The following is a 15,701-nucleotide window of genomic DNA, read 5'->3' on the forward strand; positions in this document are numbered from 1 at the left end:
TATCACCCCAGTCGACTCACAGGTGAAGTGTTGCCTCACCTGGAAGGACTGTTTGGGGCCTTGAATGGTGGTAAGGGAGGAAGTGTAAGGGCATGTGTAGCACTTGTTCCGCTTACACGGATAAGTGCCAGGAGGGAGATCAGTGGGGAGGGATGGGGGGGACGAATGGACAAGGGAGTCGTGTAGGGAGCGATCCCTGCGGAATGCAGAGAGATGGGGGGAGGGAAAGATGTGCTTATTGGTGGGATCCCGTTGGAGGTGGCGGAAGTTACGGAGAATAATATGTTGGACCCGGAGGCTGGTGGGGTGGTAGGTGAGGACCAGGGGAACCCTATTCCTAGTGGGGTGGCGGGAGGATGGAGTGAGAGCAGATGTACGTGAAATGGGGGAGATGCGTTTAAGAGCAGAGTTGATAGTGGAGGAAGGGAAGCCCCTTTCTTTAAAAAAGGAAGACATCTCCCTCGTCCTAGAATGAAAAGCCTCATCCTGAGAGCAGATGCGGCGGAGACGGAGGAATTGCGAGAAGGAGGTGGCGTTTTTGCAAGAGACAGGGTGAGAAGAGGAATAGTCCAGATAGCTGTGAGAGTCCGTAGGCTTATAGTAGACATCAGTGGATAAGCTGTCTCCAGAGACAGAGACAGAAAGATCTGGAAAGGGGAGGGAGGTGTCGGAAATGGACCAGGTAAACTTGAGGGCAGGGTGAAAGTTGGAGGCAAAGTTAATAAAGTCAACGAGTTCTGCATGCGTGCAGGAAGCAGCGCCAATGCAGTCGTCGATGTAGCGAAGGAAAAGTGGGGGACAGATACCAGAATAGGCAAGGAACATAGATTGTTCCACAAACCCAACAAAAAGGCAGGCATAGCTAGGACCCATACGGGTGCCCATAGCTACACCTTTAGTTTGGAGGAAGTGGGAGGAGCCAAAGGAGAAATTATTAAGAGTAAGGACTAATTCCGCTAGACGGAGCAGAGTGGTGGTAGAGGGGAACTGATTAGGTCTGGAATCCAAAAAGAAACGTAGAGCTTTGAGACCTTCCTGATGGGGGATGGAAGTATATAAGGACTGGACATCCATGGTGAAAATAAAGCGGTGGGGGCCAGGGAACTTAAAATCATCGAAAAGTTTAAGAGCGTGAGAAGTGTCATGAACATAGGTCGGAAGGGATTGAACAAGGGGTGATAAAACAGTGTCGAGGTATGCAGAAACGAGTTCGGTGGGGCAGGACCAAGCTGAGACAATAGGTCGGCCAGGACAGGCAGGTTTGTGGATCTTGGGTAGGAGGTAGAAACGGGAAGTGCAAGGTGAGGGAACTATAAGGTTGGTAGCAGTGGATGGAAGATCCCCTGAGCGGATAAAGTCGGTGATGGTGTGGGAGACAATGGCCTGGTGCTCCTTAGTGGGGTCACGATCAAGGGGTAAATAAGAGGAGGTATCCGCGAGCTGTCGCTGTGCCTCGGCAAGGTAGAGGTCAATACGCCAGACTACAACAGCACCCCCTTTATCGGCGGGTTTAATAATAAGGTTAGGATCCCCTTTTGCCTATCACCTGCCCAACTCTTGGCTCTATCCCTCCCCCTCCTGTCTTCTCCTATCATTTTGGATCTCCCCCTCCCCCTCCCACTTTCAAATCCCTTACTCACTCTTCCTTCAGTTAGTCCTGACGAAGGGTCTCGGCCTGAAACGTTGACTGCACCTCTTCCTACAGATGCTGCTTGGCCTGCTGCGTTCACCAGCAACTTTGACGTATGTTGCTTGAATTTCCAGCATCTGCAGAATTCCTGTTGTTAGCATCCTGGTGAACCAATTCTGCACCCTCTCCACATCAGGGGTTCCCAGCCTGGGGTCCACAGTTAATGGTAGGGGCCCGTGGCGTAAAATAGTTTTGTAACCCCTGCTCTACATCCTTCCTGCAATGGGGCAACTAAAAACTTTGACCTGAAGCATGAGATCAGTTTCTATCCTCACAGACACTGCATGACTTGTTGAGTGTTCCCAGCATTTCATCTTTCTTTTTCTGAAGATTTCCAGCAGTTTCACTTTTTTTTAAATTAAAAATTGGTTCAATGTTTGAAACAAATCCTGAGTTCTTTTTTAGAGATGAGTGCAATCAAAGACCCCACCCACCCCAAAAATACCCCTTCTCTTGGACAGAAGATACAAAATCCTGAAAGCACGTACTACCAGTCAGAACTGCTTGTACCCCGCTGTTACAAGACTATTAAGTACTTCCAGTATGATAAGTATATCCCTAGTATGATAAAATGGATCTTGACCTCACAATCTACTTCATTATGATCTTGCACCTTATTGTCTACCTGCACTGCTCCGTCTCTGTAGCTGTTACACTTTATTCTGCATTGTTATTGCTTTACCTTGTTCTATCCCAATGCACTGTGTAACAATCTGATCATTACTGTACGTAAGAAAAGCCTTTCACTGCCCTCTCCCCCTGCAAGTCCCTGTCCATATCCCCCCCTCCCCTTCCCCCTTCTTCACCCTCACCCCTCCGGGCCCTCGCCCTCCTTGGCTGATGAGGGAGATTTGCTCCCAGCCCAGTATTGTGAGTTCTGCTGAGGCCGAAAGTGGGACCTCCAGTTTCCACTGCTGGGACGGGAGGGTGTGTAGTCTGTGAGGGACTGTGTGTCCCCAGCGCAGGTCAATCCCATCCCACTTGGGCCACGCTCATAACCCAGAGATTCCCAGGAAATCAGTTATACAGAGTTATACAGAATTGAAACTGGTCTGTTGGCCCAACTCATCTAAGCTGACTTGGGCTGGTCACTCTTGTTTGTATTTGGCCTGTATCCCTCTAAGCCTTTCTGATCTATGTGCCTTTTAAATGTTGCAATTGTACCCATCCCTAACATATCCTCTGGCAGCTCATTCCATATACCCACCACCCTCTGTGTGGGGAAAGTTTTTTTTAGATTATGAAGACACGCAGTCCTCTTTTATTGTCATTTAGTAATGCATGCATTCAGAAATGATAAAATATTTCCTCCGGTGTGATATCACAGAACACAGGCCAGACTAAGACTGAAAAAAACTAACAAAACCACATAATTATAACATATAGTTACAACAGTGCAACAATACCATAACTTGATGAAGAAGTCCATGAGCACAGTAAAGTTCAAAGTCTCTCAAATGTCCCACATCTCACGCAGACGGGAGAAGGAAGAAAACTCTCCCTGCCATACCCGACCACGATCCGACTCTGAGCCATCCAAAAACTTCGAGCTCTGATCAGTTCTCCGACACCAAGTACTGAGCGCCATCACTATCCGAACGATTCAACCTCCTTCTTGGTCGCCAACAGCAGGCAAAGCCGGGGATTTTGAGGCCTACCCTCCGAAAGATTCCCGACCGCGCAGTAACAGCAGCGAATGAGCGTTTCAGAAATTTTTCCAGATGTTCCTCTGTGCTTTCACATCCATTGTCATCAAATCAGAATTGTCCATGACCCCTATTTAACAGATACGATATCATTTTTCACCGGAGGGCTGCGCACGCGCGGCACGCTGCTTCCCTTCTCCTCCCGTCAGTTGCTTCTCAGATTCCTTTTGAATCTTTCCCCTTTCACTTTGCACCTATGCCTTGTAGTTTTAAACACCCCTACCCTGAGCATCACCATATCTATGCCCCTAATTACTTTATAACCCTCTAAGGTCACCTCTCAACATCCTTTGTTCCAGAGAAACAGTCCTAATGTCTCCTTGTAACTCAAGTCCTGCAGTCCCGGAAATATCACTGTCAATCTTTTCTACAGCCTTTTTACCTTATGATGGGTAAAAATCCAAGACATGCATGGAAATGGTGCTGTGAGATCTGAGAGACAATGCACAGAGCCTCGCTTTAATGTCACTGAGGGCCAGTGCCCCTCTGAACCTTTCCTATCTGTGTGAATTGTGCGGGAATTGAAACCAAAAGGATCTCGCTCCAGAGGGAGAGTGCTCAGTGGAACCAATCCCAGATGAGGCTATTCTGGGTGGGGAGTTCATTCCAATGCAGATGGCTTGTATCTGATGAATTTCCGACTGGTACATTGCATGTAAATCTGTATAACCAAGGCTGTGTCTGGAACATCGGCGCCAAAGGCAGGTTGAACTATGGAAATATGGTTTCACACGTAGCCTGCTGTGCAGCAGGTAGGTCTGCTACCTTTCAGCTCCGGGGATTCGGGTTCAAACCCGAACCCTGGCACATCTATGTGTGGAGTTGCCACATTCTCCCTGTTACTACGTGTGCTTTCCCCAGGAGCTCCAGTTTCCTTCCAACTCCCCAAAAGATGTGCAAGTTGGCAGGTTAATTGGCCATTTCCCTATTATGTAGATGGATGGGAATATTTGGTGGAGTCAATGGGAATGTGGGGAGAATAAAATGGGATCAGTGTAAATAGGTGGCTGGGATAGGCTCGGTGGGCTGAATGGCCTTTACCATACTGTTTCTCTGATGTCGACTCAAATGCAGATAGAAAATTTCATCCTAACCACAGCTGAGGCCTCTGACAGTAAGATGTGAACGTGTCCAATTGCTACCAGAATGGACTGCTTCCCCTTCTAATTCTTTCCAAATGTCCCCTCATGAAGGTGGAGCAGTCAGAGTCGTAATGACTTGTCGGCGACTGGCATGGCCGTGGTGGACATCACCCTCCTGAGTGGTCTGGAACCGGACATGGACTACCTCAATCAGGTGGGAACTCTCGGTTGGAGATGGCTTGATGTCTGGGGAGATCAGTGTTGGGAAGCAAAGCTTGCCTGAGAGGTGAAGCACATTGTCGCTCTCTCCACCCACATTCTCCCTGTACCCTTCTGCCCCATTATATGAAATTAAACACCTTTTTCTTTATTAAATGATCACCAGATAGATTTATTACCCATCCCTAGTTGCGCCTGGATTTATTACCCATCTCTAGTTGTGCATGCATTTATTACCCATCCCTAGTTGCCCCTTACAAACTTTTAATAATGCACCCTGGAAATCCGATGTGGATGCATCATAGGATCTGGTACGGCAACTGCTCTGCCTGTCTCCATAGGGAACTGCAGAGAGTTCTGGATACAGCTCAACACATTGCAGAAACCAGTCACCCCTCCATGGACTCTGTCCATCATTCATACTACTTTGATAAATCAGTGAACTCACCCCCCCCCCCACAAGTCATTCTTTTCCTCCCTCCCACCACCCCCCCCCTCCAAACAGGTCATTTTTCTCCCCCCTCCCATTTGATTGGAAGATACAAATGCCTTGATAGCACATACTACCAGGCTGAAGGACAGCTTCTATCCTACTGTTCTAAGACCACTGAATGCCCCATAGTATGGTAAGATGGACTATTGACCTCACCATCTACCTCGCTATGACCTTGCATCTTATTGTTTGCCTGCAATGCACTTCCTCTGTAGCTGTTACACTTTATTCTGCATTGTTAATATTTTACCTTGTACTACCTCAATGTAGTGTGTAATGATCTGATCTGTATGAACAGTATGCAAGACAAGCTTTTCACTGTACCACGATACATGTGACAACTCCATTTCCTCTCCAGCATCAGAATTCTGAATGGTCCATGAAACCATGAGCACTATGTGACTATTGCACCATTTACGTATTTTTCGTAACTTCGAATAATTGTTCTGTCTTGCACTGTGTGGTGCCACGGAACAGCAAATGTTGTGACAGATGCCAATGATGATCAATCTGATTCTGATCCTGACAATCACAAGCTTCCTGAGCCTTTCCAGAGAGCAGTTAAGAGTTAACCAAGTTGCAATTGGCTTGGGTAAGGAGGGGACAGATCTTCTCCTCTGTACGTCACTAGTTGGCTAGTGATGACCGTCCAGTGGTTTCATGGTCTCTGATGGTGGTGGGTAGAGGAGCTGCTTCACATTCCGGAGAGCTGGTTTCAATCCCATTCTGTCACTCTCTATGTGGAGTCCGCACATTCCCCCTGTGACCGACTGCATGGGTTTCTCCTGAACGCTCCGCTTTCCTCCCATCTTCTGGAAGTTCAGGCGGCTGTAAGTTTCCTTGAGCGCGTGGGTGAAGTGCGGAATCTGGAATTGATGGGGATATGGAGAGAGCAAGTGGGGTTGGTGTAAATGGGTGGCTGGTGGTCGTCATAGACTCAGTGGGCTGAAGGGTTTGTTACCCTGTTGAATGAAATTATTATTCCATTCGGTAACGTACATTACCAGCAACCCGCGTTCAATTCCCGCCGCTGCCTGTAAGGAGTTTGTACGTTCTCTCTGTGCCTGCGTGGGTTTCCTCTGGGTGCTCCGGTTTCCTGCCACAGTCCAAAGACGTACCAGTTGGTAGGTTGGTCATTGTAAATTGTCCCATGATTAGGCTGGGATTAAATCGGGGGAATGCTGGGTGGCGCAGTTCAAAGGGCCAGAAGGGCCTTCTCCGTATGTCAATAAGTAAATATTGACAGTTATAATCTTGCGTTCCCTAGTCAGGGTTTGGACTGATATGTGGTCCATGCAAGCTGATTCTGACAGAAGGCATTCTGCATTCTAGATATCATGTTCTTAAGCCCTTGCCCCTTGTGCACGGTGCATAGGAGGGAAGGGGGAATGGATGTTCGGGAGAAGATAATATTCAGAATGAGATGGGATGGAAGGACATGGGGGATCATCCTCACAATATTTGAAGTAATTTCCCTGAAGAAAATTCTTTGATTATCTTTTCAGCTGAAAAATGGAGTGGAGCAGTACATTAGCAACTACGAGTACATGAAAGGAAGACTGTTGCTGTATTTGGAATCGGTATTTATTTTAGTTTTATATTAAATCTATTGGTATTCCTTTTGCAATAAGTAGAAACATGGGCGACAGCAGATGCTGGAATCTGGAGTGAGACACAAAACGTTGGAACTGAGCAGGTCAGGAGATGCAATGGGACTGACAGAGTAGATGGAGATAAGGTGGTGAGGGGAAGGAGTTGAACATGAGCTGCAGGTGATAGGTGGATCCAGGTGGATGGGGATGAAAGGCAGGTGGAGGAGAGGAGAGCAGGAATAGTGACAGGGGCTGGGAGGTGAGAGGTGGAGGAGACACAGGGCTGATGAAGATGGGAACCGATAGGGAAGAACGTGCAGAATGGAATCACGGGAGGAGCGCAGGAGGCTGAGGCAGATGTATTGACAGGGAGTATAAGGACTGACTTTGGAATCATCGTATTATGTTCCAGTAATTCAGAAGAGGACAATATTTCCTGCAATCAGATATGTGAATCCAAATTTTTTCCTTCTGGTAATTCATTGCGCACAACTCCCCTGCTGGAACTGCTAACTTTTCTAGTGTTTCCCTAAATTGCTCTGATTCGTTCATATTATTTTGGTCTTGTTATCCTGATTCCCCCACCCAACCAGTTCATAGAATGGTTAGTAGAATTGTTACATGATTGGAGGTTCGGCCCATCCAGTCTCTACTAGTAAACCTGACAACCCAGCTACTTATCCTTCCTCTGTTGCTCTGCAGTCTCCTCCTAGTTGCCACTGTCTCCAGGTCATGATGTGTTCTGTCTAATGCTTTCTTCTGTAAACCTTACTCAAGCTCTCATGAACCTTGAACCACCTATGTACAGGGCCAATATTGCTGTACATACAATTCCAAAACTTAGTCACAGTTAACAGATTCAAATTCATTTACAGTTTTTATTTAACACAAGTACATCAAAACTCTCTGTGAAATGGCGTTGTTTGAGCTCACAACCAACACTACCTCAGGATGTGCTGGGGGCAGCCCGCAGGCGTCACTGCACACTCTGACACCAGCATAGCATGTTCACGATGCCCAGCAGAAACACAGCAACGAAACAACGACAGCAGAACAAGCTGATTTTCTTCTTCCCATCCACCCGCTCACACAGTCCTCTATCCCCAGGACAGGCATCCAGCCTGTATTGGACTCACAGATTCACAGCCCTCTGGTCTCTGACTTCCCCAGTCGATGCAAACCCAGGGCTTTAGGCATTGGGCCTCAACGTCAGCCTTCCAATTCACCTTCGAGCTTTGACCTTTGGTATTGCCCCAGGCCTTGAACTCTGAACTCACTTGCTGCAATAAAACTGCTCTCATCTCTTCCCCCATCTAGAGCGTTTATCAATTGCTTCCAATCTGTGTCTCCACCTACCAACAGAAACTGGTTCTCTTTATTCAGTACCAAGACTCCGCTTATGTTTTTGTGCAGAGCTGATGGAGTCCACCTCTCCACCCCCTACCGTCCCTCTACATAGCCTGTCCACTAAGGAATTCTCTCCACTTGTCCACTGTCTCATGCCAGTGATCACAAACCAACTGCAGTCCAGTTGCCTCTCACTTCCCATTGCCTCGGTAAAACTGCCAGCTTATGCCATCAGAGACCCCACCCAGTGTGGAAGTTCTCATTTCTCCCCACTCCCATCAGGTAGAAGCTGCAAAAGTCTAAAAGCATGTCCCACCAGGCTCAAGGACAGCTTCGACTCTGCTGTTAATAGACTATTGAACCGTTCCCTAGTACAATAAGATGGACCCTTCACCTCGCAACCAACCCCTCTATGGCTCTTGCAACATATTGTCTGCCTGCACAGCACTTTCTGTGTAACTGTAGTATTTTACTCTATATTCTGTTACTGATTTCCCTTGTGCTTCCTCAATGTGGATGTAATGGTCTGTATATCAGTACATGTGACAATAATAAACCGACCTTCCACCTTCCTCACTGAGCGAATCTTCGCTATGTCGCAGTGTACAAGTCAGGTTTGCAATGTACCTCGCTACGTGACCATGACAAACTAACTGCTGACCTGCCCCGCTGACAGTATTCCCTACCTTTGTACTCTATGCCGCAGTATGCCAGACAAATGTTTCACTGTACATGACAGTAATAGACCGATGCGGGAGTCTGGGATTGAATTTACAGGTGCACTCTCTCCATGGGAAATCCAACTGTGATTGGCTGAGTCGTGCTTTCGCCTGTCTCGTTGCCACACTTTTGTTGCTGTGAATCTGCTTCTGTTCCCCAGATCCAAGAACGCAAAACGTGTATCATCTTTCCAGCCAAGCAGATCGTACCTCTGGGCTTGATGCAGCCTGCGCACGCTACGCTATACGACTTTTACGACCCAAGTAAGTTGGAGCTCTTTTAAGAAGTCTGGTCAGTGCACTTTGTAGGGATTTACTTCCTGCAACACAGTTCAGTGCATACTGGATCTGAGCAGAGGAACCCCCCTGCCCCCATACCTTATCTCCCTGTGTCCCTGCAACTTATCTAACATGCCCATCAACTGAATTATTTTGCCCCTTACTCATACACAAGGGGCAATTAACCCACCAACCCATACATTGTTGATATGCAGGAGGACACCAGAACTCCTAAAGGAAACCCATGTGGTCACAAAGAGAACGTGTAAACTCCACACAGACAGTGCTGAGGACAAGATTGAACCCAGGTCCCTGGGCCTGTGACATAGCGACTCTAAGGACACTGGGCCACAGATGATGTGTAGCCTTTGATTCAGGAAGGCCCACCTCTGTGTCATCAGCTGCCACAGTATAAGAGTCAGGTTTCCAATGGTACCGATGGCCAGGCCTGCCTTGGGGGAAGGGGGATAGTTGGGCAACACTGAGTCATGGGTTTGGTGGCGGGGAGGTGCTCTGTTTGAGTTGTGCAGCTTCAACAGACTGAGATATATTGTCTTGAGATATATTGTCTTGCAGCTGAACTTTTAAGGAGAGGCTCTGGTCTGACAAGCAAGCACAAACCAAAGTTCCCCTGTCATCACCCCCTTAAACATGTCACCATCAAGCCCTGTTTGTGGTATCTTTCTTTCTGTGCATAAGTTGACTTTCTTGCTTTTACACCAGTCATCACAAAGTACAATGAGCTAAGGTGTGGGTGTGTGAAAGAGGGATCTCCTTCTGATTGATATGCTGTCACAGAGTCACACAGCATGGAAATGGGTTCTTCAGTCTTTCTGTTTATTTTCTGATGCTTAGGGTTCCTCTGGGAGTCAGGAATGACGAGCAGACCTAGGCTATGTCCGCACTACGCCGGATAATTTTGAAAACGAAGCTTTTTCTCTTTGTTTTGACCCTCTGTCCACACTAAAACTGCGTTTTCATCCCCCGAAAACGGAGATTTTCAGAAACAGTCTCCAGGGTGAATAAATCTGAAAACGCCTAATATCCGTTGCAGTGTGTACGGGGCAACCGGAGCTTTTTAAAACCGCTGTCATGATGTGCCGCAACAGATGGCGGCAGCACAGCATTTCATAGTTTCCTTCTTCTTATTATTATTATTACTTTATTGTCGCCAAGCAATTGATACTAGAGCGTACAATCATCACAGCGATATTTGATTCTGTGCTTCACAGAACCTAACAATTTCAGAACAGACGACAACGAGACTGAAGCCAGAAGAGTTAGAAATGTACTCACCAAATGCTTTGACCCATAGCTTACTGAATAAATAAGTGTACTCACTTTGCCCTGTTTTCTGTACTTGCTTGTATGAAGGTAAGGACAGAAAACACCCTCTGCCACCTCCAGTTTAAATTCCATGCGGAATATTTTGGAGGATCAAGAACCAAGAACCAAGGTGGTTTACCTATTTATGCAAGTATTTCTCTGCCAATAGATGTGTCACAGCCTAATGTAACATTGTATGGAAATACAAGATAACAGTCATGCAGACATGATTTATACATTTAACAAGGTGCTTTATTAATGCAACAGAGTTAGTCAGTTTTACAATGTTTGTCGTCAGCCGGGTCATACTGTCCGTGAACTCCCTGTCGGTTGCCTCCATATGCTCCAGTATTTGTTTTTTTCAGTTTTAAGTCCTCCTGTGTGAGAGCCAAGAGCAATTCCTTTTAAGTTTTTCTACTCTGTAACTGGACAAATGCACACCAAGTATACCGTTTCCTGTTCGCTTATTTTCTGTGTGTCCTGTGCATGCCCAGTAGGAGGAGATTTGCCCAAATATCCATGTTAATGTGGACAGAGAGATTTTGAAAAACACTTACTGTGGACACCTATCGTTTTTACTCGAAACTGGTGTTTTCAAAATTATCTGGCGTAGTGTAGACGTAGCTTTAGTTTATCTTAGAGTTCAAACAAACATGCAAATAGTAAGCAAACTAAATAAAGAGCTGAGAAACTATGCTAAGGAGTGAATGAATGACAAAGAATGTGAAGGCAAAAGAATGAAGAAGCAGAGATGGCACCTCTGAAAAAGCCATCACATTTATAGATATGAATAAATCAGTTAATAGGCTACATCATTAAAACAATTATATCATGTGGGTAATGTGCAAATACTTAGCCAATGAAAAATGAGGAAGGTGATAAACTGTCAGTTTAACTGCTATATTGCAATCTGCCAGTGAATGGGGATGAACCACCATACACTGTTTCCAACTGATCCATACCAACCAAAGTTCCCATTTACCTGTATTTGGTCCATGTCTCTAACCTTTCCTATTCATGAAAGGGAGGAGATGCAGCAGCCCTCTCGCACACCTCCATTCTTAAAGATCCACCCTTACCCCATTCTCATGCTGCCTTAGCAGAGTTATAATTCATCTTGTCCTTTACTTATCACCCCGAGCCTCCACATCCAGAACATCATTACCACAACTTCTGCTACTTTTAATGGATCCTACCATCAAACACACCTTTACCTTGCCCCCGCTCTCTGCTTTCTGCAGGGATCAGTCTCTCTATGATTCTCTTGACCATTCGTCCCTCCTCACTGATTTCCCTCCTGGCAGTTACCTCTGCAAGCAGAACAAGTGCAGCACCTGCCCATTCACCTCGTCCATCACCTCCATTCAGGGCCCCAAACAGTCCTTCCAGGTAAGTCAACACTTCACCTGAGAGTCTATAGGGGCACCTACTGTATCTAGTTCTCTGAGTGCAGGCTCCTCTACATTAGTAAGATCGACATAGGTTGGGAGACTGCTCTGTCAAGGACCTTTGCTCCATCTGCAACAAGCAGAATCTCCTAATGGCAAACCATTTTAATTCCGATTCCCATTCCCATTCTGACATGTTGGTCCATGGCTGCCTGTACTGCCAAGATGAGGCCACTCCCAGGCTGGAAGAGCAATGCTTCCAAACTGAATGCATGAACGTTAATTTCATTAACTTCCGGTAATTCCTCCCCCTTCCCCCTTCTCTCTTTTCCATTTCATATTCTGACTCCCCTCTTACCCCCTAGAGGTTACCTGCCTATCACCTTCCTCTGGTGCCACTCCTCCTTCCCTTTCTCCCATGGTCCATTCTCCTCTCATATCTGATTCCTTCTTCTTCAGCCTTTTACCTCTTCCACCTATCACCTCCCAGCTTCTCACTTCAACTCTCTCCCCACCCACCTACCTTCCCCCTGCTTACCTGGCCTCACCTATCACCTCCCAGCTTCTCACTTCAACTCTCTCCCCACCCACCTACCTTCCCCCTGCTCACCTGGCCTGACCTATCACCTCCTAGCTTGTGCTATGCTGTTAAACGGACCAGTGTAGGATTAGGAACTAGTAGGGTAGGACATATACACTAAATGGTAGTGCAATAAGAACATCCAAACCAAGGAATCTAAGGCTATTGTTCTCTGAAAGAGTCAACGTATATAGAAACATAGAAAACCTACAGCGCGATACAGGCCCTTCGGCCCACAAAGCTGTGCCGAACACGTCCTAGAACTACCTAGGCTTACCCATAGCCTTCTAATTTTCTAATCTCTATGTACCCATTCAGGAGTCTCTTAAATGACCCTATCTTTTCTGCCTCCACCACCGTCACTGGCAGCACTTTCCATGCACTCTCTGCATAAAAAACTTACCCCTGACATCTCCTCTATACCTACTTCCAACCACCTTAAAACTATGCGCTCTCATTCTAGCCATTTCAGCCCTAGGAAAAAGCCTCTGACTATCCACATGATCAATGCCTCTCATTATCCTGAACACCTCTATCAGGTCACCTCTCATCCTCCGTCACTCCAAGGAGAAAAGGCCGAGTTCACTCAACCTGTTCTCATAAGGCATGCTCCCCAATCCAGGCAACATCCTTGTAAATCTCCTCTGCACCCTTTCTATGGCTTCCACATCCTTCCTGTAGTGAGGCGACCAGAACTGAGCACAGTACTCCAAGTGGGGTCTGATCTATATAGGGACATATATAGCTGCAACATTACCTCTCGGCTGTTAAACTCAATCCCACGATTGATGAAGGCCAATCCTTCTTAACCGCAGACTCAACCTGCGTAGCAGCTTTGAGTGTCCTGTGGACTTGGACCCCAAGATCCCTCTGATCCTGCACTCTGCCAAGAGTCTTGACAAGCTTGCCTTCATAAGTCTTTTACACAGAATGTGGTTGATATCTGGAACGTGATACCAGAGGAGCTGGGGAAAATAGATACAGTTGCTGTACTGCAGAGTTATTTCAAAAAGTGCTAAAATAGATGAGGCATAGAAGGATAATGGGGGCATCAGTGTAGATGGACGTAGTAGGCTAAAGGGCCTGTTTGTGTGCTGTACTACTCTGACTCCTTTACTCATTCAGTCTATTTCCATGGTGCGTTGCCTCGGGGAGGCTAACGTTGTCGTCAAGTATGACTGCATGCCGGCCTTTCCCTTCTCTGGGAAAAGATACAGGAGTCTGAAAGCCTAGAAATCCAGGCTCAAGAACAGCTCTTACCCTCTCCTGAGCCCAGCCGCATCTTTCACATCCCCTCCTGGTGGGGCTGCCACATTCTCCAGCTCCTAGCTCTAGCTCTCTCTGCCACTCTTCCATTGTCACATCAGCATTTCTTTTTGTACTACTTCAGATTTGCGGTAAAATCACCATCAGCATTAACAGTACACCAATCTACAATGTTGATCCTGTCGCTACACTATTGTGTTTCCTATTACCATGTACACTGTATGTGACAAGAACAGAAAAGCCTACAGAAATTGGTAGATACATCACAGGAAGAGCCCTCCCCAGCGTTGAGCACATCTACAAGCAGTGTCCATTGTTAAGGACCCCGTGCACTCTTCTTGCTGCTGCCATCAGGAAGGACGTATGGGAGCCTTAGGTCACACATCACCAGGTCCTGGGACAGTTACAGGCTCCGGAACCAGAGTGGATAACTTCACTCACTAGCGAACTCTTGAAAGTAAGATAGAATCCCTTAAACTGAGATCCACGTCAGCTACGATGTGCTAGCGTATATGCTGTTGCATATTAGTATTTCATTTCTTTTGGCAAAATGTTGTACTGATAATACAGATATTCCTTATCATTATTGATTCCCCAGTCGATGGACTCACTCCAAGGACTCTGCAACCCATCTTCTCAGTATTATTTGTTTATTATTTGTTTTTTTTTTGTATTTGCACAGTTTGTCTTCTTATGGACATTGGATGTTCGTCACTCTCTGATTGTGCATAGTTTTTCATTGGTTCTCTTGTATTTCTTTGTACTACTATGAATGCCTGCAAGAAAATGAATCTCAGGGTTGTACATGGTGACATGTATGTACTTTGATAATAAATTTACTTTGAACTTTGAAGCCTAAAGTACGCTAATCTGACTGTTAATGGTCGATGCAGACTTAATGATTCTGTTTTTGTGCTTTGTGATATGCTGGGTAAGTGACAATGATCTGATTGTGCTTTTGTTTGCTTTCAGGTACGAAATGCACGATAACGTACAATGCTCCAAAAGAAAACCCCCTGGTCTCGAAGCTCTGTGATGGCCAGATTTGCACCTGTGCTGAAGGTAAGTTCCCTTCTCCCCTCTCTCTCAGTTTTGTACTTGTCACTGAATTTATTGTTATATTTCTTATTGTCTCTGATCAGTCCCATTGAGGCAGAATACAGTCCATATCGGAACTGGGTTAATAGTGTTACAAACTACCTACCCACTACTGTACTTCAACCTACCCTACCTGCCCATGATGCCTACCGAACCTACCTACGCACCTACTCAATGCACCCACCTGTCCGCCCAACTTATCCACCTACCCTACTTAGGCACCCTACCCAACCTCCCTAACCTCCTACCCAATCCACCCACCTACCCAACCTACCTACCCACCTACCCTACCCACCTACACAACCTACCTACCTACGCAAACTCCCTAACCCACCACCCACCTATCCAACCTTACCTATCCACCCTACCCACCCCAACCTACCCACCCAACCTACCTACCCACCCAACCTACCTACCTACCCAACCTCTCTAACCCACTATCCACCTATCTACCCAACCCACTCAACTTACCCACCTATTCAACCTTTCTAACCTTCTACCCAATCCACCCACCTACCCACCTACTCAACCTACCTACCTACCCAACCTCCATAACCCACTACCAACCTATCCAACCTACCTATCCACACAATCTACCCCAATCTACCTACCTATGCACCTGCCCAACCTACCTACCTACCTACTCCCCCCACCCAGCCTACCTACCTAACATGCAGAATGGGCCCCTCCAGCCCTTCAAGCCAGGTGGCCCAGCAACCCCCGATTCAACTCTAGCCTAATCAAGGGACAACTTACAATGACCAATTAACCTACCAACTGGAGCGTCTTTGAACTGCAGGAGGAAACCTGAGCACCCAGAGGAAACCCACGCTGTCATGGGGAGAACGTAACTCCTCACGGAGGCAGTGGTGGGTTGCTGGTACTGTAAAGTGCTGTGATAACAACTACACTATTG

The 15,701-nt window shown here is 46.7% G+C and overlaps 1 protein-coding gene across 1 annotated transcript in view; it reads left to right on the plus strand.

The window, feature by feature from the left end:
* Positions 1 to 15,701, plus strand: part of LOC140198092 (complement C4-A-like) — a 145,562-nt gene that overhangs the window by 116,722 nt on the left and 13,139 nt on the right. Inside the window, exons 34-37 of the mRNA XM_072258982.1 lie at positions 4,590 to 4,692; positions 6,696 to 6,770; positions 9,010 to 9,112; positions 14,660 to 14,749. Coding sequence (XP_072115083.1) covers positions 4,590 to 4,692; positions 6,696 to 6,770; positions 9,010 to 9,112; positions 14,660 to 14,749 — 371 coding nt within the window. The remainder of the gene's footprint in view (positions 1 to 4,589; positions 4,693 to 6,695; positions 6,771 to 9,009; positions 9,113 to 14,659; positions 14,750 to 15,701) is intronic.

Source organism: Mobula birostris, chromosome 5, assembly GCF_030028105.1.
Source record: "Mobula birostris isolate sMobBir1 chromosome 5, sMobBir1.hap1, whole genome shotgun sequence".
NCBI classification, from domain to species: Eukaryota; Metazoa; Chordata; class Chondrichthyes; order Myliobatiformes; family Myliobatidae; genus Mobula; species Mobula birostris.